Below are 25,505 nucleotides of genomic sequence, written 5' to 3'. Positions count from 1 at the left end.
CTGCACTTATTAGGAACATTTATATCTTAGACCAGATGGATTAGTAAAGTAAATTCGGTCCCATGTGGACTAAAGAACCTAATGGCCAAAAGCTTTGATGTTGTCAAACAACTAACCAAATAACACGTTGGATAAAAAGAAAACAGATGTACAGACACCACTGACGGAGGCTTTGATCTCTTCTGTGGTGGCTGCACGGTCATAAAGGACACTGGAAACTTTGTTGCTCTTCCTAATGAGCCCTCCTTGCTTTATTTGGTTCACTGATTTCATGCACACCACACAAGCGAGAACCAGCACTGTTTTCTAAGAAAGGACTTTGATGTTTTACTCATATGAGCCAATAAACCATTTCTTGCACTCCCTGCCAGTAAATAGTGATTAGAGGATATCTTCAAAAATATGATATTCAGTCTTCCCTGGTGTGAACAGAGATCGCACCAGAAAGGGTCACAGCCAAGAGTCAAGAACACCTTGGAAATCATCATCTGACTCATGCAGCAATTTGCTTTTATTAGTTTATTGCATTTCTTTTTTCACTTAAAAGTCATTGTTTGTCTTATGATACCGGCAATTGTGAAAGTAAATGGTAAAGCAAGAGTAGGTTGCAAAGCACCTAGGAGAGCTGGTGCCACTCCTCTTTCTGGTTTCAGCACTTGGAAAGTTGAGGGGAGACAGGTGGCCTAAACGGAGTATATGTCAAGGTGGCTTCGATCCAGAGCAGACAGCCTTCACAGGATTACTTTCTGAAGAAATACCATGAATCAGGGTCTGGGCATTCGTCACTTTGCTTGTGGTGTGGAGAACAGAATGGGGTAGGGGGTTCACGGCAGGGAGAGGAAAGGGACTGACCGTCCTAATCTGGGCCAGTGGACTCAGTACAGGAGAAAGTGGGCCTGGCCTTTGCAGGACTTGTGTACTTTACAAATCAGTGCCTGGCCTTCACGTTCCTTAAATTCTTGGTTTTATTGCTAGTCCTCGATGTCTTTTAAATCCTGATAGGAAGATGAAAAAAAAAAATCAAGGGAGGGCTTTTATCCTTGTTAACTGATAGAGAGAATTGCCATTTCGTGTTCAATGCTTCCATGTATCATGAACGCTAGCTGGGGGTCAGTGGAATTTGCTCAGGATCCTGGACTGACCCTTGACTACTGTGTACATTTGGGCAAACTTCTCCCCCTTCTTACTCTTCTGTGACCTCATTTATTAAAGAAGATGATCTCTAAAGTTTCTATTCCTGTATATTTTAAATATTAAAAAAAGATACAGATCAGTCATTAATTCCTAATTTAGAAAAGAAATCTGTGTTCCTTGTAGACAATTTAGAAAACACATATAAGCAAAGAGTTGGAAATTTCTTTCAGATTTATTGGTCCATGATTCCTTATAATCCTGCACACGTCCAGTCAAAGGTTGATAGAGTGGGGAGATATGGCAGCAGTAATCTGGTCCAATCTCTTAACAGATGAGGAGACTAGATAGGACTTGTCCAAGGTCACACAACATACTTTACTGACCACATGACTGTGCTCCAATTACTTTAAAATGTCTTGTCCTTTAATTGTATGCAAATGGGATATTTGATCTGCACCTTGAAAGCTCTCTACAAAAGCGTGAACTGTGACCGTGATTTTTAAGATGCAGATATGCAGAGTTCTCTTTTCTTTACAAAGGAACCTCTGTGGATTTTTTAATAGGTTGCTATGTCTAGTTGTTGGTGTCTCCAGAAAACAAATAACCCACGAATCCTTGTAAATCTGGCACATCCAATTTAGTCCACTGTGTTTACTTTTGTTCACTCTAAGACTGTCACAACGGCCCTTCTTGGGTCCTTAGTTCTTTGGTCTGTCTGGTGACAGCTATTCTACTCACCGAAGAGGTGACACCATTTTTCACTCAGCCATTGATATCTATCAACTGCAGACATAGGATGGGGTTAGGGGCAAAAGAGTATTGTGAGGAGAAAGAGCCAAGCATGCAGGGTTGGGGGAATACAGACAGTCCTGGAGCGGTACATGCTAAAGTTGGGATGGGGTATGACGTGTGGGGACACTTCAGGATTCTCTGCTCTCACAGTCAACCACACACACAAAGGAAATATGTAGTCATTCTTACTTCTTTGCTATTCCAACTTGATGATTTAACTAGAGTCTTAGTGTGTGAGGAAAGTCATGGCTGAAAAGCTGCCCACCCCCCCATTACCCATATTTGTTCCAAGTGACATTAATGTTGCCTTGGCAACTGCAAGACACTTACATCTACCTCATCATTTTTGGAATTTTAAATTCAAGTACAAATTAGCTCGTGCATAAAATACCATACTGGATTAAACAAAATTCTTAGAAACAGCTATTTCTCTCATTTCAGTGCCCCTTTTGTGACAGGTGACACTTCTTTCTTTTAACATAAAGGAAACAAAGATCTTCCATTTACTGGTTCTTTTATTGTTGCTCTGAAGGAGCAACAATATTTGGGGAGAAATAGTGCAATGCTAAGCAAAATGAAGTATTAAAAATACAGTATTGAGTTACACTTTCGACTACTGCTAAATTGATACTTTATAGCTCTGGTTTATATATGTTTAGAGCCCTTGACCATTTTACCCTCATTTCAGATAGATACTTTTTTTAAAGAAAATTATTTTTGCTTATTTTAGAGAGAGAAAGAGCACACGTGAGCCAGGAGAGGTGCAAAGGGAAAGGGAGAGAGAGAATCCCAAGCATGCTCCATGCTAAGCATGGAACTTGATGCAGGGTTTGATCCCATGACCCTGGGATCATGACCTGAGCGGAAATCAAGAGTTGGACCCTCAACCACCTGAGCCACGCAGGAGCCCCACTCTTATTTTTATCTGAGAGAAATTTCAATGCATTTAAATATGTTTTCTTTATTTAAAAAAGAAAGTTATTTTTTTTCTCAAAAAGCCTAAGATATTTCAAAGAATGGATATTATTTTTTAATATTTTATTCAGATCGTGGAGTATATTCCAAAGAGAGAAATTGCACAGGATAAGAATGTACTCCATTGGAATTTCAAATAAAGGTCCCATAATCTTACAATTGATATGTACCTCATCTTCTATTACATTGTTTCAGTTTCGATAAAATATTTAAGCACATGAATGAAAGTGGCAGAGTTTGGCCTGTCATCTGGATATTTTGTCAACACAACATTCTGATACTTTGATACGCTTGACCTGTTCATTGTTATCCAGCTGTTTGTTATTAAATAAATACAATCTTCATATGCCCTAAATCCTTAGAGTAAGAGGCTTGAGTTGAAGATCGGGTTGCAGGGAGATGAATTCTATTGGTTTATTGTCTCTCTATTGGTTTATAACACTGAATGCCTCAGAAGTTTCAACCACTTACAAGTTATAATAAGTAATGTTTCCTTTATTATTTTTAAAATAATGGGGATATACTCAAGTCATTCCATGTAAAACCTTGGATCATGTGTTTTTCATGCAACTAATTTCTCTTCAAAAAAACCGATAAAAGCATGCAGTTAACTCTAAACTAGATACTGATCCCTCATCCATTAGTTGAAGACAAATGCAGGTTCCAAGAAAACATTTAGTATGGATAATAAATAGTAAGTAATGCAGGACAAGTCTGCTTTGAGCCTATTTCTGATTTACATAAGCATCTGAGCTTAATTCTAATTAGCATCCTGAAATCAGCCTTCATTACTACTTACATTTTAGTTATGCAGTTAATTTAAGACAACACAATTAGCCTATGAAGAAAAGTTCTGTACATATGGAAATCCAAAGACAATATTAAAAATGAAGAGCTTAGGGGCGCCTGGGTGGCGCAGTCGGTTAAGCGTCCGACTTCAGCCAGGTCACGATCTCGTGGTCCGTGAGTTCGAGCCCCGCGTCAGGCTCTGGGCTGATGGCTCAGAGCCTGGAGCCTGTTTCCGATTCTGTGTCTCCCTCTCTCTCTGCCCCTCCCCCCTTCATGCTTTGTCTCTCTCTGTCCCAAAAATAAATAAACGTTGAAAAAAAAATTTAAAAATGAAGAGCTTAGTGCTACCATCTTAGAGGAGAGGAGTCTAGCCAGGATAATATGTGTTAAGTGGCAGAACACTTTGCTTCGTTTCTTTTCTAAACATCTGCCTTAGGTTCCACTTAAATGTTTATTTATTTATTTATTTTGAGAGAGAGAGAGAGAGAGAGAAAATAAGAGCAAGGAGGGGCAGAGAGAAAGAGAGAGAGAGAGAGAGAGAGAGAGAGAGAGAGAGAGAGAGAAAATCCCAAGCAGGCTGTCAGCTTGGAGCCCAAGGTGGGGCTTGGCCTCACAAAGGAACCATGAGATCATGACCTGAGCCCAAATCAAGAGTTGGACACTTAACGAACTGAGCCACCCAGGCCCCCCAAGGTTCTACTTAAAATAAAACAATGGTGTAAGCCAGTTTGCCAAATGAACACTGGAGAGTTGTATGGATCACATTTTGAAGCCACGCTGAACAAGATAAAGCACAGAGATGCTGAAAAGTTGAATTCTGAGGTATTGCTTTGGCACAGAATCTAGGCAAGGAAAAGAGATTTGTCCTAAAAAACCCAAACGGAAACAACTGAGTTGTAAATAATGTATTTGGAAAGCAGGCAAACCAGAAGATATCTTGAGCCCCTTAGTAAAGGTGTGAATAGGCAAGACTGAATTCTGGGGCCTTGATAAGACTTGTCTGTGAAGTCTTGCTCTTAATCTGCTTTCTTCAAAAAAGGAGAGAGAAGGAAAAGTTCATTTCCAGAGTGTCAGGTGAGTCCCAGCCATTGCAGTGAGTGGTTTACTTGAGTTGTCTCCTTTAAACATCTTTACCATTCTATAAATGAGATATTATCATGATTTTCTGAAATGAACAAAACTGACATTCAGGAAAGTTAAGTACCTTGCCAGGTCACCCAGCTATCAAAATGCAGAGACAGAATTTGAACTCAACTCTTCTGTACTCCAAAGTCCATGCTCTATGGCCTACAGCAAGATGCCTTTTGGGAGTCATTCATACTACATGGATAGGACAATCTGTAATTATTGCACATGCTCTATTAAAAACACCACTTACTGTGGTATATTCATTTTAAAAGGCAAAGTTGAGCAAACTTATGGCAATAAAAAGCCATTTTTAAAAATGGAGTAATGTGTGTACTTTTAACACTTGCTGCATCATATCTGCCAGGTGTTTCCCCAAAGAAGAACCAGTTGTTTAGAGCATGTAAATAAATTGTAAATTAAATGCATAATACATTTTATTAACAGCCAATTCACTTACTATGGCTTTTATCTTCTGGTCATTTAACCCCAAAATTTACTAATGGAAGCATGCTGAGTTTGTTGCATTTTAATAAGTATGTCCATATAATAATGAAGCAATAAAAAAGGAGCAGGTATATTTTATCTTTTACTCCAAGTTTACACACGAAAATGAAGTATCTAATGTCTTTTTGACTGTGAAGTGTCATTCAATGGGCCAAGGACAAAGGTGGCCTTATTTATATTTGCAAAATGAGATAGGTAAAAGCTGGGTCTAAAGCAATAACTGTTTTTCGTTTGGAATTTATAAGGAAAATGGAGAGAAACCACACTGCATTTCCCTCAAGGTTTAAGGCTTAAAAAATCTGCATATTCAGGGTCTCTAATTTTTACCATTTTTCATCATCACAGAATGACAAATTTAGCATGCAATTCTAACTCTGCGTAAAAAAAAAACAAACAGCTATTCTGGAGCTAATTTGTGTCAATTTTCTTGTGCAGTAGAACTAGATGAGATATTGAAGGACAGATCCCCTAAACTAAAATTTAAAAATAATTAATCCACGGGTTGAATCCCTGGGATAACTAGAGGTTTTGCTGAGATGAAAAAGGTAGTTAAACCTACTCCCAGAAATCACTCTCGTGGAGGATGTTTCCTAAGCAATGGACCAGATGTCTCATCATCACCCACCAGGCCACGGTAATAAGTTAATTTGGACAAATTGCCACATACACATTCAGCCTTGGTGACCTTTAATTTCCAACAGCTTTAAAAGCACCCATGAAAGTAAAATGGAGAAGAAAGAACTATAAATAGCTGGCAGTCTTCAGAAGGACTGTTTGAAGACTAGAACGTTTGGTACTTACTATCCAAGACCTTAATAGTAGGAAGCAGGAATAAGCAGTAAAAGGTACAGCGAAATTAAAACAAAAACAAAAACAAAAACAAAACAAAAATAAAGAAACACAATTAAGGCTATTACCCATTTTCTGAAGTTAATACAGAGCCCATTTTTGAAATTCTGAATAATTTATTTGTGGTATATCTAAAATAAATTCAGTGAACATAAAACATTGAAAACCATGTAGAATATAAGAAATAACTAAAAGAAATTCTCCTGCAGTAGTTTCGAGGCCGCATAAAATGTTGCAAGATCAAAGAGTATCAATCTTTCTTTAGGTATACTCTCTTTAAATCTCATCTACTTTTTCAACGATTAGTGTTACAGAATCTTGATTTTCTGTAAATTTCAAGGATTACACTTACTAGTTCAATTCTTTTTAACATTCTTAGCTCAAGCTGATTGTCTGACATCAGTGAATGGCATTATTGTAGAGTTATCTTAACTAATGGGAGATAGGATAACAAGATTCTGTCTGTTCCTCTTTGTAAAAGTGATGTTAAAGACAGAATTAAAACTTAAAATCTTGAACCCACTAATTAGCCTGTCAACCTTGTCATACAGTTGTTTCACTCATATCCACAGGAAATCGCCTACAATAATGTTAACAGTGAACAAAAGAAAAAGAGTAATTCATTGGGGTGTATTAAATCATAGATTCTTGGATTCCTTTAAAAAATTATTAAACTCTAACAATATTCCTGTTACGAGTCTGAGACAAGTAAAGCTTATTGTACTTGCTTTCGTGATGGATGAAACCAAAAGGATAAATGAGGAATATTTATGATAAAGTGTGGACAGTGCAATGCTTATCACTTAAAAAAATCTTTTTTAATGTTTATTTTTTTTGAGAGAGAGAGGGAGAGAGAGAGTGTGTGAACAGGAGAGAGGCAGAGAGAGAAGGAGGGAGAGAGGGAGACACAGAATCCAAAGCAGGCTCCAGGCTCCGAGCTGTCAGCACAGAGCCCGACGCGGGGCTCTAACTCATAGACCGCGAGATCATGACATGAGCTGAAGTTGGACGCTTAACCGACTGAGCCACCCAGGCGCCCCAATTATCACTTTTTATTATGAGCTTATTGAAATAAATGCGGCTTGAGATCAATATTATGAGATTGTCTCTATCTAAAAGGATTTACTGCTTGCCAGGGTGAGATGTTAAATACTGGAGAAACAAAGCTATGGTAGATGCTTCTGGTTTCTAAGAGTCTGGGGGGAAAAGGAGACATGGATGCTTCTGAAAATAATTTGACATTTCTAAAATACAAAATAAAATACATTTAAATCGTTGTAGCTTTTCGGATTTCAATTTTCTCTGTCAAATGAAGAGAATGATTGCTTAGATGGCTATGAGGTCCCTTTCAACCCTAGTCTTTTATGATTACACAAAAATTATTCTCATGTAGAAATCCTTACATCTCTTCAGTTGTTTTGCTTGCTCTTCCAGGGATCTGTAGTGCAGTGGACAAAACCATACAAACCACCCAGAGCTGGACTCACATCTATTACACAAGGGGAGAATGAAGCTTCTCACTGGTCCGGCTCCCTCGCATTTTAGTGGCCTGACCACACAGAGAAATGCTTGCCGTGTCTCCACAGTGCAGCATGAAAAGCTGCATATCTCTTTCTGGGTTATAATTGATTATTCTCAAATCGTATGAACCCAATACATCTATTGAAAAAATAACTGAGTAAGTGAAGGAATAATGAACAGGTAGAAAAAGGATCATTCTGACATCCTTTAGAGTATGTTAATAAGTATTGGGCAGCTCTGTGTCCTTAAACATGTAGGTTTGCATTTATCTTCATTTTTACCCCACATCAAGTTCTATGCGTGTGTGTGTGTGTGTGTGTGATTATTGAAAACTAAAAATGGACTCTACCAGCTCACTAATTTTGATCATCACTAATTTTCTCTCCCTAAGTTATACTTGAAACTTTGCTAACCTCCACAAAACCATAAACTGGGAAAAGGCACTGCCCCCATACGTGTGTGGCTTAGTGATATATCGGGACCTTTTAACAAATTAGAAAAAGGCCTCCCTTCTTCCGCTAGAGCTGTGTCACTCCAGGGCTCGGGGACCCGAGGAGAGGCTGGACTTAACTCCCAAGTGTCTTCTTGGCTGGGAGCCCCTGAGCCAGGCAGATCCTGCCCAACTGTGGTCCCGGGTTACACAGTCAGCAAATGGAATCAGCCTGATTTCCAGGAAGCTCATAAAAGTCATTCCTCCCCTGTGATGTACGTGCTTTCTGAGGTGGACTTCCAGGAGGGGCAGGTACTTACCCTGGAACACCCAGAAGCTAAGCAAGGCATTTGCTGAGCATAGTGTGTGGACTGCACTTTGCTGGGAGGTAGGGGAGTGTATAATTAAGCGAACACAGGTCTCTGCCTTAAGAGCACACAATCCAGACGGAAAGTCAAAACAAAACCAGGCAATGTGGTGTGATCTGGAATCAGTTTCTGAACATACAACCGCTTGTTTTTGTTTTTTCTTGCTTGCTTTACATAAAGAAGGAGACTGGGCAGGAGGATTTTGGATGTTATCTACCTAGGGTGATAGGTTTTGTATCTCTAGTCTACAAGAACGACTTGCAAATGTTTTATCTAGTGCTCACTGTGCAGAAACAGCAACGAGTTAAGTGCAAATGTCCAGGAGGCTTCCTAACATCACATCACATAGTATCAAATCAGGGGTGAAGACTGGGGTGAACATGCCCATATCGGGATGCTGTATAGACTAAGGCACAAAGATAGGGATTGCTACAGATGTGTGTGGAATAGTGAAAAATCCAAGGTGACAGAAGCTGGGTGTTGACGTTGGGTTATACAGCCAGGACAGGCAGGGCAAGACCAGACTGGGGTCTGCCACTCCATGCTGTCCAACTGGCCACAGGCATGTAATTGCCAAATGATTGGATACCATGCGGGGATCTGAGTTGGGTCTGTAGCTGCAGAGGAGTCTGCTTTAACGGGAAATGTGTGGGGACTGACTCCAGGATCCTGGCCAACATTATACCATCCTCTAAGCCCCCAATGAAACCATGAACGAGCTCAGACACATACATTCACGCACGGGCACAAACCTCAAGAGGGAAACAATCCTCATGTGTAATCTCAGGTCTGTGCCATGTTCTCCTACTTCAAGAGGGGAATCCGATGAAGGCAAGTATGGGAAATGGGAAGTTTTCCAGAAGAAGAGTGCTAAAATACCAACTCCTGTAGAACTGTAACCCAGAGAGAAATGTACTCCTCAAACAACAACACCACTTACAAAGTGGCTCACAGTCAGTCCGAGAGAACAGAGTTTGGGAGGTGAGCCAAGGACCCTGCATTTCTGTGATGCTTGTTCTGGTGCAGCGATAAACATTAGTGCACCCCTTCAGCCCTCTGCCACTGGAGAGCCGTCTACGGGGCTGCAGTGCTCTTTAACATAAATAATCTTCATCTTCAAATGAGCAGTAGATGCATGGGAACGAGATTAGGGGGACTTTTTTTCTGAGCCCGTTATGGAAACTTCCAAAGGAACAAACTTCAGCCTACTATGGAAGTTTCACTTCAAACAGATGTCTCTGGAGGCGAGTGTGTACTTTGGTGCTGTTTACCAGACTGGACATGCTCTTTTCCTGTAAGAGTGTTCTCAAAGTCTCAGAAGCTTTAGAACAAGTAAAAAGCTTCGCCAGATTCAAAGGTGCGGTTCAAAGGAACATAAAAATGACCCATCTGAGTCATGTGATGGTCACATGGACTCATCTACTTTTCCTTAAGATTTTTTTATTAAAAAAATTTTTTAAATGTTTTTATTTTCTATTTTTGAGAGAGACAGAGCATGGGTGGGGGAGGGGAGGGTCAGAGAGAGATGGAAACACAGAATTCGAAGCAGGCTCCAGACTCTGAGCTGTCAGAGCCCGACTCGGGCTGTAACTCAGGAACCGTGAGATCGTGACCTGAGCCGAAATCAGATGTGTAATGCACTGAGTCACCCAGGCGCCCCTACTTTTCCTTAAGATGTTTTTAATTTTGGTAGAGGAAAAGGATGCAACCAAAGTTTGGTGTTTTTCTTTTAAACAACTTTGGACAGTTAAGTTATTAATGACCAATCTTTATTCAAATGGAAATATACATATTCTCTTTAATCTGAAAATATCTTTGCTCTGAATGGGGAAAACCCCTAAATGTGCAAAATCTGAACATTTCCTGGAAACATATGTTACCAGCACAGATTGGGCTGTTTGTTTCACATGTCACATGGTCAGCAGGTGAGTATGATTTAGCATGCAAAGTATTACATTGTAGGTTATTTTGGATAGTATTAGGTTCTTGCTTCTAATCAGGCTCCAGAGGCTGAGAAAGAGAGGGCAAGGAAGGCCAAAGAGAAAAGGGATGTAAATGTAAGAGGAAAGAGGGAGGCATCTGGGGAGGTAAGGAGAAAAGCAGTGGGGCTCTTTATGTAAGACATTCATGCACTGACTCACCAGTTAGTTGACAAATACTACACCTCCATAAAAAGGGGGTTTTGGCGGGTCAAATTATGGATTTCTAATATGCTTATATGCACACTCTGAACTTCTCTTCACCTGACACAAAAGCAGATGCTTATAAATTATCCAAAGAGGTGAGAAGTGCTTTTAATTAAGAGTTAAGTAAGAAAAGGCCACGTAGGAGAGTATTATTATGCAAATATCCACAGTAAACACCTTTGGTGTGACCTCTCAGGAGGCAAAATCACACAAGTATACAAGCTCTCCTACGCTAAAATTTTCAACCTGACTTGGGGCACATTTTTCTTTTTCCTTGCTTTCCCGTTTCCAAACTCATTATACCCTGTTGTATGTCTTGTTTTTTTGTTTTGTTTTGTTTTGTTTTTAAATTCTAGGTCAGGTTCAGTTGTAAGACCATACAAGGAAGAGATCTCAAAAATTAATATTTTGGTAGGAGTCTCGAGAACTTAGTAGAGAAAATGTAAGGCAAGTTTTCCCCTTTCCTTCTTTTCTCCCTTCACCCCCCAAGCCCTCTAAATGGCAAAGTAACACTCCCAAGAGGGGCCTTCAGTTCTTCTAACAGGGACAAAGGACCCTGGTTGAATATCCCCTTCTGCAGTGACTCCCCAGTTGGTGTGGTATTCTTCCAGAGGCCCTGCTGAGCTGTTAGGAAGTAAGAGGCATTCGCACACGACTCACTATCTTTCAGGGGCCAATTAGCCAGTTTGGAATATCCAGACCCTGGGTTTCTTTCATTTCTCTTTCAGCAGCTTGCCTTTTGGTCATTTGCCATGCTTCATTAAAAGGGGCAAAGCTCAGATCTGTCCATTTGGCTCACCCTTAGGAGCTCTGAAGGGAGCCTTCTTGGGGAAGGCAATTGAAGCCATTGAAGTGAAGATGTGGGGATTATCCATGGATTAGGATTATCTAAACCAGTGGTTTCCAACCCTTTTAACTAGGAAAAGCCCTTTTACAGGTAAAACAAAACAAAACAAAACAAAACCCAAACCAAACAAAACAACAAACCTTGTGCATACTTACGGGACAGTAATTATACTATCTACTGAGTAAGGCAAGCATTTGCTCATAGGAAGGAAAGGCTTGTTCATCTTGTCTTCTCGGTCTTCAAACACATTCTGTACCCCTTCCAACCCCTCTTGGAAAAACATCTTTCCTAGGGCATCAATACTCTGAATTCTTTGTGATTCAGACTCAAGTAAAGTAAGGAAGGTTTACAGAGGAAGCCTGGTACCTATCATCTGCTGGAAACTAACACACAAATAGATTGTTGAGATGTTTCGGAATAACGACCAGTAAACACCAAGGGAAAAGAAAAAAAAAAAACCTTCTTTCCATTTCATTATAGAAGTTTTTTGTGAAGACTTAAATTTGAAGATGGTTAATGATTTTCTTGTTTGGTGATTATTCAAGATGTATGTGAATCAGAAGGAATTGAAATCAACTGTGAGGGGTGCTGAAGATTATAGACAATATAATCCTAACACCTTTTTAGCAATGTTTTTGCCTAATTAGTGAATGGGACTTGGTGTCAGAATTTCTGAGGACAAGTAGAGGGCATGCTGACATCAGGAACAATTACAAAAACTTGTACAGCACCAACAGAGCAAACTTTTCTCCTGTGTTATGATATGCCGTATGCCTTTGTTTTAAAAATTGTTCTCAGTATTCCAGCTCCACCTTCTCTCAACAGATACTCTGTCTTCATCATCAAGGAGATGGAGGTAACCAGGTATGAACCACTCCAAATTATTAGCAACATCCACCTTCTTGGAGCCAAAAATGCTGCTCTTGTATTCTTCTTAGACTTCCTCATTCTTCTCGTATTTGCTGATGACTCCCAAATTGGTATCTCCTGCCCTGCCTTCTCTCCCCAGTTTAGACTGGGACATACACCTGGTGACCACTGGCCATGAGCACCTGGATAGCCACAGGGACCTGGTCCTCACCATTTCCTCCCTAACTTATTTATCCTGTTCAATTCCTCATCTCAGTGGAACCAGCCTGCCTCCAAGCATCCAGGGTAAAAACCTGGTGGTAAACCGAGGCTTCTCTCTTTCCTACACTCCCACACCCAATTAACCCCCCAGTATTCATTATTTTACTTTCTAAATACTTCTGAAATCCATCGCCTACTATTTAGCTCGGCTACACCTCATTCAGGCTTTCATAATCTTTACTCTAGAGGTTTACACTGACTCTTAATGACTCTTCATTGCCTGAAAATAAGGACCCTGCCTGTGAGTGTGGCATTCAAGACTTCTCATGACCTTCCACTTCCGCTTTCACCCGCCCTCTCCACATTCCACTTTACCAAACTGCACACACCAAGAGGCTGCTTTTATTCCTTCTCCTTGAAATCTCCTCCCTGCCTTCATCTGATTGACACTAATCCACCTTGCCTGAACCCATGACCAAGCTAAGTGCCACTCCTCTGTGATCCTATTATACCTTGTACGTACCTATTCTTTTCATCACCTACTCATTATATTATATTGTAATTACCTGTTAATTCATATTTTGCCCTCCCCTTGACCTCCAGTCAAGAAGGAAGATGGTTGCCCATACTGTGTCAAAATTATTTATTTATTTTTTTATTTTTTTATTAGAAAAAGTGCTGGAGAGTCTTTGACACACTTCAGTTGAGAATAGAACTCTATTTTTCCTTCCCCTTGAGTTAGGGCAGGATCACCACTTGCTGGTAAACAACACAGTGTGGCTGTGTGACTTGTAAGGTGACATTAGAAGAGCTGAGGCTGCTTGGCCTTGTTCTCTGGGACATTCATCTGGGGGCTCTGTTCTACCTTGGGAGGAGTCTGACTACCCTGAGGTTGCAGCACTGGGAACAGGTCCAGGCCACGTGCAGAGGCCACCTGTCGGTGCTCTATGAGCCCCAGCCGACATTCATGACCACCAGACATGAATGAGGCACCTCTAGGTGACTCCAGCCCCAGCTGCGCAGTCACCCCAGCCTTTGAAACTTTCCAGCTGAGGCCCCGGTGCCCATCCTCACTCCTGACACAGGCAGTCTGTGAGCATAAGAAGTGGCGGTTCTACACTGCTGAGTTCTGGGGAGGTTCTGCAGCAGGGGTAGCCAGGACGCATGCACCCACCAGCAGGCTGCTGACTAGTCCTCCACGGGCCCTCCTCCCTCAGGGAGCTCTCCTCCTCATTCTTTCGGGGCGCTTCCTGGGCCACAGCCTAAATATGCTCTTTGCACCCAAATCCTTGTTTCAGGGACTTCTTAAAGGGGAAATCCAAATTAAGATACTGTCCAGATCCCACCCTGAGACATTATTCAGGTGGAGGTGAAAACAGTTTTAAAGGATGTAAATAACAGTTTAAACATGGTGTGGAAGGACCTAACACTTGGACCAGGGATGGTGGTCCTGAGAAAGCATAATTATTAAAGAGGGCAGTTGGGCAGACTGAAGGAGTCCAGTAATAATTTTGCCTGGAACGGGGGAGATTTTTAAAGGCCATCTGCAACAATGGCAAATTACAGGAAGAAGCCGAAGTTAAAGAGACATTTTCGTTTAGGCAATAGTTTTCATTTGGAGAGAAAAGCTTTGCTTCCAAAAGTGTGAAAGCATGCCTTTTAAATATCTTAGACTTTCTTTTTCTAGAGGATTTCCAGGTAATTATTTAGAAGGCATTGATTTGACCACGAGACAATTAGGAATTCAGATGACAATAGGGATACCGTTTGTATAGAGTGGAGTTCTCAAGATTTCAACATATATCAGTTATCCTGGTATTGGGCAGACCCACTCATAAGGCAGCATTCTGCATGGGGTTTGTGTGTGTGTGTCTCATCTGAAATAGAAGAGTTCGGTGCTCAAAAAGCATTTCAAAATGAAGACCAGTCAGAAATCTTGTTGACCAAAGAGTACACAGAACAGCAGTCGACACCAGTCTAAATTCCCCGTGTCCATAAAAAAGTTTCTACCTACGAAAGCAGAGTAAGTTGAACGACTTTTCCTTCACACGGCCACATTCCATCATCCAACACTCACTTGCATACCACTGTCTCACTCATCTCTTCATCACATTTGTCTGAGTTCATATTCAAATATCTGCAGATAGTCTAGCAAGCAGCGTTATGTCCCAGGATCTAGCACAGTGCCTGAGACGTATTTATAATATTTGTTGAATGAGTAAAGCAGTGCATAAGGCCAATGCATCTCACCATTTACATCATAAATACTGTTCATTCCTGCTTTGTTGTCAGCACGGTGCCCCGCCTAGAAGGGACCCTTGATTGCAAAACTTTAATGAACAAAACCCAGACTGAGTGTCTCTCTTAAATACAGGCAGAAACAGACTCCTGTGTTAACAAGCATACCATCCAGACATCCCATGTCCTTAATCATGTTGCAAGGAGTTTCACCTATTGCCCAGAAAGAAGTAAGGTGCTTTTTGCAGGTATTTAATGCATGGCCACTGCAAATAGAGAAACAGGAGGCGAAAATGTTGCTGAAATGATGGAAAGGATTCGTTATTTGGCTGGGTGCCAAGTAAAAGTCATTCCAGTTGTTCCATTAACAGTCAAACCTCCAGGCACTGCCAAACATTACTATCTGCTTGTGCAATTTGGCACAGTTGTTACTAGGTCAGGATTACAATTGCAAAGACAGTACAGCCAGTACTTTGCCAGCAGGATTGACTATAGAAGATATGATACCTCGCGAAGAATGTCACAGTATATGCAATTATAGCAACTGTTAACACTTATTTAGCACTTACAATGTGCCAGACAGCTTTCTGAGTGCTTTGCTTTTGTGACTCACTGAATCTTCACGACAACCTTTGTGCGGCAGATGTGTTAATATCATGCCCATTTTACAAATAAGGCACAGAGAGGTTAAAGAATCTATCCAACGTTACCCACATTCTAAGTGGCCAAATGGAAACTGAGACCCCCTCCAGTCTATTTCTAAGACCCATACTTTTTTTTTTTAAGTTTATTTATGTTGAGAGAGAGAGAGAGAGAGCACCGAAGGTGCAGAGAGAGAGGGAGAGAGGGAGAATCACAAGCAGGCTCTGCACCATCAATGTGGAGCCTGATGCAGGGCTCAGACTCACCAACCGATCGATCATGACTGGGCCAAAATTGAGAGTTGGACGCTTAACCAACTGAACCACCCAGGTGCCCCTAAGATCCATACTCTTAATTGCTTTCATAATCACAATGCCTGACTGCCCCAAAGCAACACAAACGCCTGACTTCCAAGATACATTACAAATACGCTCAAACAAGTACAAAGTAATAGACCTGCTTTGTATTTAACGTTAATTATCATACACTTAAGGCTAACCATGGCTTTGGAATAATTTTGTAATCAAACTAAGCAATACTTTAAGAATATCATAACTAGCTTCATAGTACTACCTGGGACTGCTCCAGGCTGAAAGCACTTTCTGGTTTGCATTTATTTTGATGGGATATTGTTTAGGGCAAATCAGGTAAGTAACATGTAAATGCTAAGCTGTAGTTTTGCTGTCACTTGAGACCACGCCTCTGCTCTCTGTAATCTGTGGTTATGAAGTGAAAGACCAACAATTTGATGTATAAACTCTAGGGAAGTGGGGACCTGGTTAGTTTTTGCCTTGCCCAGAGCAGGTGCTTAGGTGGTCCCTTAAGCACCTCTCCCATCTCGCTGCCCAGTACTCTTCATTCCTGTCTCCTTGCTTCCCCTCCTCCTCCCTTTCCCTGAGCCCCTGGCCTCCTCGTGCCATTGCTCCTGTGCTCTCTTACCCAATGCCCCTGCCCCGTTTCTCCAACTCCTGGTCCTAATAGAAAACTGGACCGCCCTTGCTCCCTCCTCCTCTCCCTGCACAGCCGTCTCTGGCTTCCTAGAAGTTCTCTGCCTCCCAGTCCTTATTCTGCAGTTTCCTCTGCAGTTGAGCCCATCAAGTCCATGTTGGTATAATATCCTGCTTCTCCTCCTTTTCACTGAAGACTAGACCTTGGTTCACACAGTTGCTTTCACCCCAAGGGCAATAGCCTCTCCAGAGGAGGCAAGGTCCCTGCAGACAGCTACACACACACACACACACACACACACACACACACACACACACACATGCATTGTAACCTTGCAACTCCATAACCATCACCGGGCATCTGTCTGTGTCATTTTATTCCCTAGAGCGCATCATTCAGAAGCCTTCAACTGTGACACCGCCTTCTGGACTCCACCTCCCACCTTATCTCCCCTCCAGAGCGGGTTTCTGGTTGCACCCACCCTTCATTCCTGGCTTGCACCTTCAGTTCCCCAGATTCTTGCTTCTTCATTGCCTTCAACCAGGAATACCTCCACACAGAATTAAAGCTGCATTTCACTGTTTCTTTCCACCCTCCCCTTGAAAAGGTAGCAAGTCGCCATTGGAGAAAATGCCAGTGCTTTGTAGATAGCAGTCATTGTCAATTCAAGCGCCCTAACCTCTGTGGGACTCTTTTGGAGTCACTTTTGGACTTGACCCTTTCCATCCTCCATGATTCCGCTAAACCACCCCCACTCATCTCAAGCCCTGATCCATTTTTAGCAGACGGTGCTGTCTGGACTGCATTAAGAAAGTTGAGGCCATGGGCTATGATCTATCTCAGCTCCCCAGACGCTCCTTGTCAAGGTATCTGTTGCCACAGCAATCTTTATCCCCTCTCCACCAGCCTCAGGGCGGGGCCGCCCTCCTCCTCATAAAGACTCTCCTCACTGTGCCTTTCACCCCTTCTTCTGAGTTACTACCTCAACAATTTCCTTAGCCCTTCCCCAGAGTTTCAACTTTAATTTCTTCACCCCTCGTCCCCACCGTAACTGGCAACTTCCTCTCAGGCTAAGTCTCTCTCATCCTGATTAAAAAACAAACATCCCAAGCCAAAATAGCAAACACAACAATAAACACAAAACCAAAGCACACCCCAAGCCCATTATCTCCCACCCAGAAGATAAATGTGCCCACTTATCGTTCTTTTTCCTTTTCAGGCAAATGTCTCCACATGACAAGCAACCACTGATGCCATCAGCTCCTTCACACGCTTGGCCATTTCCTGCCTTTCTATATGCCATCCACTCTCCCTGAAATGCCTTTGCCTGCCAGGAAGCTGCGGGCTGGGTTGGGGCCTCTCCTGGAATTGCTTTGGGACATTGGCCCCATTTCCACCCCTGCCCTCCGCCCCCTCCGCCTTGTCTGAGCGCCAGACAGCGAGATCCTTCTGTGCATGGGATGTGCCACGTTCACTGTTGTAGCCTCACTGCCTGACAGTACCCGGCGCATGAGTGAGGATCAAGAAGTGTGTCTGGAAGAAGTGTTTCCATCTAAAGCTCTACCAAATGATTCTGCTCTACTCACACTGCCTCTGCATTGCTTTAATACAACTTGATCATTTTTGACCCAAAGTATTGCTGCTCCCTGCCAGATCAATATTGTTCCCATCTGCTTCACTAAGCTTCGCAAAGATCTTACTTCTCTGTAGATCACAGAGTTCTCCTGGCTGAAGTCAGCGGGCCAACAGAACGTCATTTCTTCACCCATGTGGTCTCCTCCAACACATCTGGATGTCACAGGCCAGCACAATTTCCAAACTATATGGGCTCAGGATTGGATCACTAACCTTCACTCTCTGAAGTGAACCTATGAATCCACATCACCCAAAACCAACTTCTGTAAGTGAGGATGTATTAATAACAACAGAAAAGTAAGAAGGGCAGAAAAAGGACAGGGCTTTAAGCTGAATACATTTGATACTATTAAAAATTCAGTACATTACTGTTGGTCAGCGTGGGGCGGCCGTAACAGAGTAGCACAGACTGAATGGTTGAAACAACAGAAATGTATTTTCTCACAGTTCTGGAGGCTGGGAGTCTAAGATTAAGGTGCTGTCAGATTTGGTTTCTGGTGAGAGCTCTCTTCCTGGCTTGCAGAGAGTTGCCTCTGGCTGTGTCCTCATGTGGCCTTTCCTCTGTGTGAGCACACTCCTAGTATTTCATTCTTTTTATTTTTTTTTGAAAAAAAATTTATGTTTTTTAATTTATTTTTAAGAGAGAGAGAGATAGAGCATGAGCAGGGGAGGGGCAGAGAGACAGGGAGACAGAATCCAAAGCAGGCTCCAGGCTCTGAGCTGTCAGGGCAGAGCCCGATGCGGGGTCCCAACTTGTAACCACGAGATCATGACCTGAGCCGATGTTGGGCACTTAACCAACTGAACCACCCAGGCATACCTCTCTTGCTTTTCTTACAAGGGCACCCGTCCTTTTGGATTAGGACTCTCAACCTTATGACCTCACTTAACCTTAAATACCTCTTTATAGATGCTCTCTCCAAATACAGTCACAGTACAGGCGAGGGCTTCAACATACGAGGGAGGGGGCACAATTCCATCCATAACAATTGCCCCTTATTTTCTCATTTTTCTGCAGATCATTGGGAATTTCAACTTGGATTGGCACCAGTTTGTAGGCAAGGATTTAGAAAACACAGTTCTAAATACTGTAAAAAAAACCACATATACAGACTCTTAAAAAATGATCTTTTGTACTTATTTACACATTTAGGTGTTATTGCTGTACTTGTTAGTAGTATGGAACTTAATTGTTGTTCTTGCAGAGATTTGCCAGTTCTTTTAAATGGCAAAATTTTTTGAGGCAAAGCCCTTGGATACGAAGACTTTTTGAACAGATTTACCCACTCATTCAAAAATATTCATCGAGTACCTAACCATATAAAACAGAATGCAACTGAATCTGGTTAACTGAATCTGTCATGGGAAACAAAAACAAAAACAACAACAACAACAACAACAACAACAACAACAAATTGAAATTAAAATACCAAGATCTGGATTCTAGTCACCTCTCTGAGCTTCAGTTTCTTCACCTTTAAAATGGAGATAATCATATACATTTCCTTAATCTGTTTAAAAGGATTTCATGAGGGTGATTTATGTTGAAGTTTTTTTTTTTAAGTGTAAAATACTATACTAAAGTTACATGTTAATTATTAGAGATAGCATAGCTGGAATAAAAATACTGAAGCATGCAAGAATTAGATGAAAAACCAATTCTAAATACCAATTCCATTTTATAAAGTTATTAGACCAGTAGATCAGAGCAATGGCATGCTAGCATTTTGCGAAATTTTAGTGAAGTTATTTTAGACTGGATGGGTGCTGGAACAACTAGAGTCATATTTTGGCCAAACAGCTGGTTTTTAAGAGTAGTGACAATCATTATTATTATTATATTTTAATTTAGAGAGGGAGAGAGAGACAGAGAGACACAGAGGGCACAACTGGGGGAGAGGGGCAGTTGGAGCTCGACCCAGAGCTCAATCTCACGACACTGAGCTTGGGCATTCAATCAACCAAGTCTCCCAGGTGCCCCAAGAGTACTGACAATTAAAAATGCATCTGGACCATTTTTATCATTGATCATGTCCCAAGTAGTATTTTGATGAAATTAAGCCCAAAGTCCTTGATTAAAAGTTCCACACGGGATACTTATAAAGTCTATGGGTATCACAAAGCTGAAATAAAGAGCTAAGAGATGAAGAGATAAAGACTCAGAATTATCTCAATAGGCTGACATGATGGGTAAGGGAGGGTGTATGTAAAATGAACAAGATTAGATTTAACTGGGACATACGCCAACTCTGTATTTAGGTTTAAAAACAAAACAAACCAAAACAAAACTCTGATGCAGAAGAGAAAAGGCTTGAGGATTTTGTTTCATGTTAAAAAGATCTCTTGCTTATAGGTGATCATAAGCTTAAAATGAACCATCAACAGGTGTAGGTGATACAAATACAAAGAGTAAATGTATTGCAATGATAGATTATACTAATGATGTCATATGGCCTAGGAGGAATTCCTGCCATGCCATACCTGCTCAGAGCACATGCATAGAATCTTGTTTACTAAAGAGGGCTATTAACAAACTAGAAAGCATCTAAAAATAACTGTTTAAAGATCTCGAAATCTTTCCTAGTTACGAAAATGACAAAATAATTAAGGTGATATATCCTGGAGATAAGAGGATATCTTTTTTGCTTGCTTTCAGATATCTGAAGTTTCATCATGTAGAAAAGTAAGCAAAGATATCACATGATGCTCCAAAGAAAGATCCCATTACAACTGTCCTGTTAAGAACTCTGACCAAACAGTAATGGCTCAAGAGAGGGAGTTAAGAACTGTTTCCTGGCTTCCCTCTGGTTTCAGTTCTTAAACAGACTTCCATTTTTAAAAAATTAATTAATTTTTTTGAGAGAGAGAGACAGACAGAGAGTGGGGGAGGGGCAGAGAGAGAGGAAGATACAGAATCCAAAGCAGGCTGCAGGCTCTGAGCTGTCATCACAGAACTGGATGTGGGGCTCAGGAACTGTGAGATCATGACTTGAGCCGTAGTCAGAGGCTTAACTAACTGAGGCATCCATGTACTCCCAGACTTCCATTTTCTGTAAATAAGTCCCGGTTTTATATTATTTTTGCTTCCCTTCCCTTATGTTCATTTGTTCTGTGTCTTAAAGTCCTCATATAAGTGAAGTTGTATGATATTTGTCTTTCTCTGACTAATTCTGCTTAGCATAATACCCTCTAGTTCCATCCACTTCATTGCAAATGGCAAGATTTAATTCTTTTTGATTGCCGAGTAATACTCCATTGTATATATATACCACCTCTTCTTTCTCCATTCATCCACCGATGGACATTTGGGCTCTTTCCACACTTTGGCTATTGTTGATAGTGCTGCTATAAACATTGGGATGGCCATGCAAATATTTTAGATAAATTAAGGGATACAAAACTAAAGTGGGTTTTGAAGGAAGAAATATTAAAAAAAAATTTTTTTTAATGTTTATTATTTCTGAGGCAGAGAGAGACAGAGCACGAGCAGGGGAGGGGCAGAGAGAGAGGGAGACACAGAATCCAAAGCAGGCTCCAGGCTCTGAGCTGTCAGCACAGAGACCGATGCGGGGCTTGAACTCACAAACCGTGAGATCATGACCTGAGCCGAAGTTGGTCGTTCAACCGACTGAGCCACTAGATGCCCCGAAGGAAGAAATTGTTATTGGGGATTTTCTTAACTTCTTCACATGGATGTCAGGGACTAACAATGCCTTTTTCAACTTGTCCTCGGATGCTCACTGTAACACGTCTCTGCTGCAATGTGGTTGCTCCTGAATGAGTGGTGGTTTCCTCTCCTCTAGGACAATATATACAGTGTGTGTGTGTTTATATATGTATAGATACAGATTTCTGTGCATACATACAACTAAAATCAGATGAAAAGACAACTGTAAAAATTTTGGAATATTTATTATTGATTTAATTCCTCTTCCTGTTTCTTTAGTGCACAGTATTAAATCTGAAAAGATTTAATCAATCACATAGCCTATTTAAAAATTTTTGTAATGTTTGTTTATTTACTTACAAGAGAGAAAGAGACAGGGCATGAGCAGGGGTAGGGGCAGAGAGACAGAGAGAGAGAGACAGACAGACAGACCGACTCCGAAACAGGCTCTAGGCTCCGAGCTGTCAGCACAGAGCCTGATGACGGGCTGGAACCATGATCATGACCTGAACCGAAGTCAGACGCTTAACCAACTGAGCCACCCAGGAGCCCCTCACATAGCCTATTTTAATTGAAAATAGCAACTGAATGGAAATATCTTTATCTGATGAGCAGGCCCTGGAGCCTGCCTTCCCACAGGCTGCATATCCTGTGAGGGCCTGAAAGTGTGCTTCGAAAGAGGAGGAATTCAGTTACTCTGGGTTCATGCCATATGCTAATTTCATTTCCCCTTCTTCTCTAATACCTTCATGTATTAAGAAGTTAGAGTCTGAAAAAAAAAAACCAACAAAGGCAGCAAATGCTTAGAAGTAACAAAAACATTGGTAAGTTTTAACATCTGGACTTCATCACTGTAGCGTTGATCTCAGGACACAGCCCAGATGTTAACTATAGTAACCATCTAAAGTTTGGGTGAATGCGGTCTTTCCTTTAATTTGCAAAATCCTTTTTGCAAAAATCCTTGAAAACATAACAGCTTAGGGATCTAAGTAGTCTACTAAATATTTGGGAGCCCAGATTTCAGATTACACAAATACACCAGATTTCTAGGTGTATTCATCTCCTCTCACTGGGAAATCCCACTCTCCTCTCCCCCCCCCCCCCAAAAAAAAGAGATAAAGAAAAAAAAACCACTTGGATAAAATGCCTGAAGGGAAATTGTAAATGTAGAAATGAGAAGTAACTAGTGCTGGGCCTTAATGGACATGTGGACATAAGTCAAGACACTCTTCCTATCCATTCAAGGGCAGACTGTCTTCTAAGTTAGTTGCTGCCTGCTGGGATGAACATCCAGATTTCTGTATGTTATGTATATTTCTCTAAATTTTCTAGGCAGTTGAAGAACAAGAGAAGACACCTGAATGCTGATGGAAAAGAAAACTATATGCTGTATCATAATTTTTTTTCCAATTTTGGTCATTTTATTGAATGAATGTGTAAATGATGGCTGGTCTACTTTTCATAGCGGAATAGCTAACAGCGGGGGTGGGGGGGCTATGCTACATGTGCTCATCTTAGGATGATGATCAAAGTAAAATGGAATAAAATTTCATTAGCTGTCTCCTAACCTCACCACACCCTCAATTAACAGATATCATTGGAAAACCTGCTGACTGGAGAAAAACCAAACCATAGTTAAAAAAAAAAAAAAAGGAAAAGAAAAAAGGAAAAGAAAAGGATCTCTAGCAGTAAGGGAAAGGGATGTAGATTTATGACTCACTCACAGATGGAAGTTCTGAATATAACATATATTCTTTCTTTGTGATTCATATACTGAGGTTGTGTTATGACTAACAATCACCTCACATTAACAAAATATTTGGAGTTCATTTAACAAATATTTAGAAGGCAGAAGAGTGCTGGTTAAGGGCACAGACCCTGGATTCAAATCCTGACTCCCTCACTTACTGTATGATCTTGGAAGAGATCAGTCTACTGGGGTAAGTTTAAATTTTGCCTACTATAATAATGGGGGAAAGTAACACCTACCTCACTGTATTTTTGTGAGACTTCGGGATAAATGTATGAAAAGCCTGTAGCAGTATCTGCCGTACAAAAGATTAATAAATGACATTATTAGTTATTTATCTCCTTGCACCTTGTCTCATTTGCCTGAACTTATTAACCAAGTCCCATTCCTACTTCTGCCATAAGCACTTTCCAGACAATTCCAGGGACAGCTTCCTTGTAATGCTCACAGCACTGGGGGGCATTAACATCCACAGCCATCTTTGCAGCATGTGGCAGAGTGAGGTACTCAATTCCCGTTTGTGAAATGAAAGAATATTGCCCTCTTTACTGTGTCATAGTTAATGTAACTGTATTGAGAGTAGAGCCCGTGTCTTAGACCTTTTCACTACAATACAGCATAGCAATGAATGAATATTTAGGTATATAGCATATTTGGAAAACCCCGTATCTCCAGATAAAGAATATGAGGATCACATGAGGTACTGACTTGCTCATCTCACAGAACTGGTTTAGTTCTAGAGTGGGGAATACAAATCAAAACTCTTGACTCATGACCTCTGATTGAATGGATGAAAAAAAAAAAGTCTTACAGGTTTGTAAGTGATCATACGTATTTATTACTATGTAACTCAAGCTTTCAAAATTCCTAAGAATTCCAACAAGGTCTTAGCTAGCCTACATTACTGTAGTAACAGTGACTTTACTTGTCACAGATTTCTAAAATAGTTTCACTAGGCTAGCGGCAAGGGTAGGCTCTCTGGAATGGCTATAGGTGACTTGGAACAATAATGTCTACCAGTAACGTATTGATTAGTGTGTAGAATGAAGGATATTCCTTAAACACATTTTGCAGTATCAGACCCCCTATTATTTGAGGTCTGTGCACTGTCCTGTTTGTATTGGAAGATACGATCAGGGACCAAGTTCCACCCCAAACTTTTGTAGAACTGCAATCTGGATGTCCTAAAACGGTTTTCCATGGTGGTCATCACTTGTATCACAAAACCAAGTTGTCTCATGAGAATTATCTATCTAATCTTGTCAGGCAGTTCCCAGGACTTCATATGCTTACCTTAAAAAAAAAAAAAAAAAAAAAAGAAAGAAAAAGAAAAAAGGTAAAAAGTCTCACATGCCTATTGAACAAGTGAACAGCACTATAGCTATTGTTAGTGATGATGTTGGGTGATATAATCCACTTTGCATATTTTAGTCATCGTGTGAATGTTTGCAGATTCCTGAATAATGAAATGTCTGTTGTATTCAGCATTAAAAATAATTTAGTGAAATATCTTGATTGTATCAAAAAATGTTAACTGAATACAGGATGTGATGCCGACTGTTTATGTCAGCTACAGGAAAAATAAATAAATAAATAAATAAATAAAAAGAGGAATCGAAGCTGTGGGAAAGCTGCATGCTGAAGGTAGAACATTCTCCTAATCCAAACCAGCTGTCCTTGCTGGAACGCATGGGAATTTAATAGCACTCGCTCTGTCTCTCCATCTCTCTCTCTCACGATGTGTTTACTGACTAGCTTGTAGGCATTGTATCAAAGCAATGACACAGCTATTTTCTAGCTACAAAACTATCTAATACAAGAGGGAAATAATCAAAAGTCACCTTGAAATAAAATACATGGAACGACTAACTACAGATTTCTCCAAGACTGTTGAATGGCAGGGAGCCACAATTAAGTAATTACTTAAGCACACAGCAAGTTCCCATTCACTCTTACTGCTTTAGAGTGGCTGCTATCTCAACCGGGATCACGCCGCGAATCACAAGTGCCAGGGTGACAGAAACACAACGT

At 40.9% G+C, this 25,505-nt stretch overlaps 1 protein-coding gene across 8 annotated transcripts in view; it reads right to left on the bottom strand.

Annotated features, from left to right (window-relative positions):
* Positions 1–25,505, bottom strand: part of DLC1 (DLC1 Rho GTPase activating protein) — a 423,086-nt gene that overhangs the window by 134,122 nt on the left and 263,459 nt on the right. Inside the window, exon 6 of one of the 8 annotated variants that reach the window (XM_053216363.1) lies at positions 22,831–24,767. The exons of the other annotated variants lie outside the window; for them this stretch is intronic. Within the exon in view, the coding sequence (XP_053072338.1) occupies positions 24,724–24,767 (44 nt within the window). The 3' untranslated portion in view covers positions 22,831–24,723. Of the gene's footprint in view, positions 1–22,830; positions 24,768–25,505 lie in introns of those variants that run through there. 8 annotated transcript variants of the gene reach the window in all.

Source organism: Acinonyx jubatus, chromosome B1 (assembly GCF_027475565.1).
Source record: "Acinonyx jubatus isolate Ajub_Pintada_27869175 chromosome B1, VMU_Ajub_asm_v1.0, whole genome shotgun sequence".
In the NCBI taxonomy this organism is placed as follows: domain Eukaryota; kingdom Metazoa; phylum Chordata; class Mammalia; order Carnivora; family Felidae; genus Acinonyx; species Acinonyx jubatus.
This window is presented reverse-complemented; position numbering and strand designations above follow the sequence as displayed.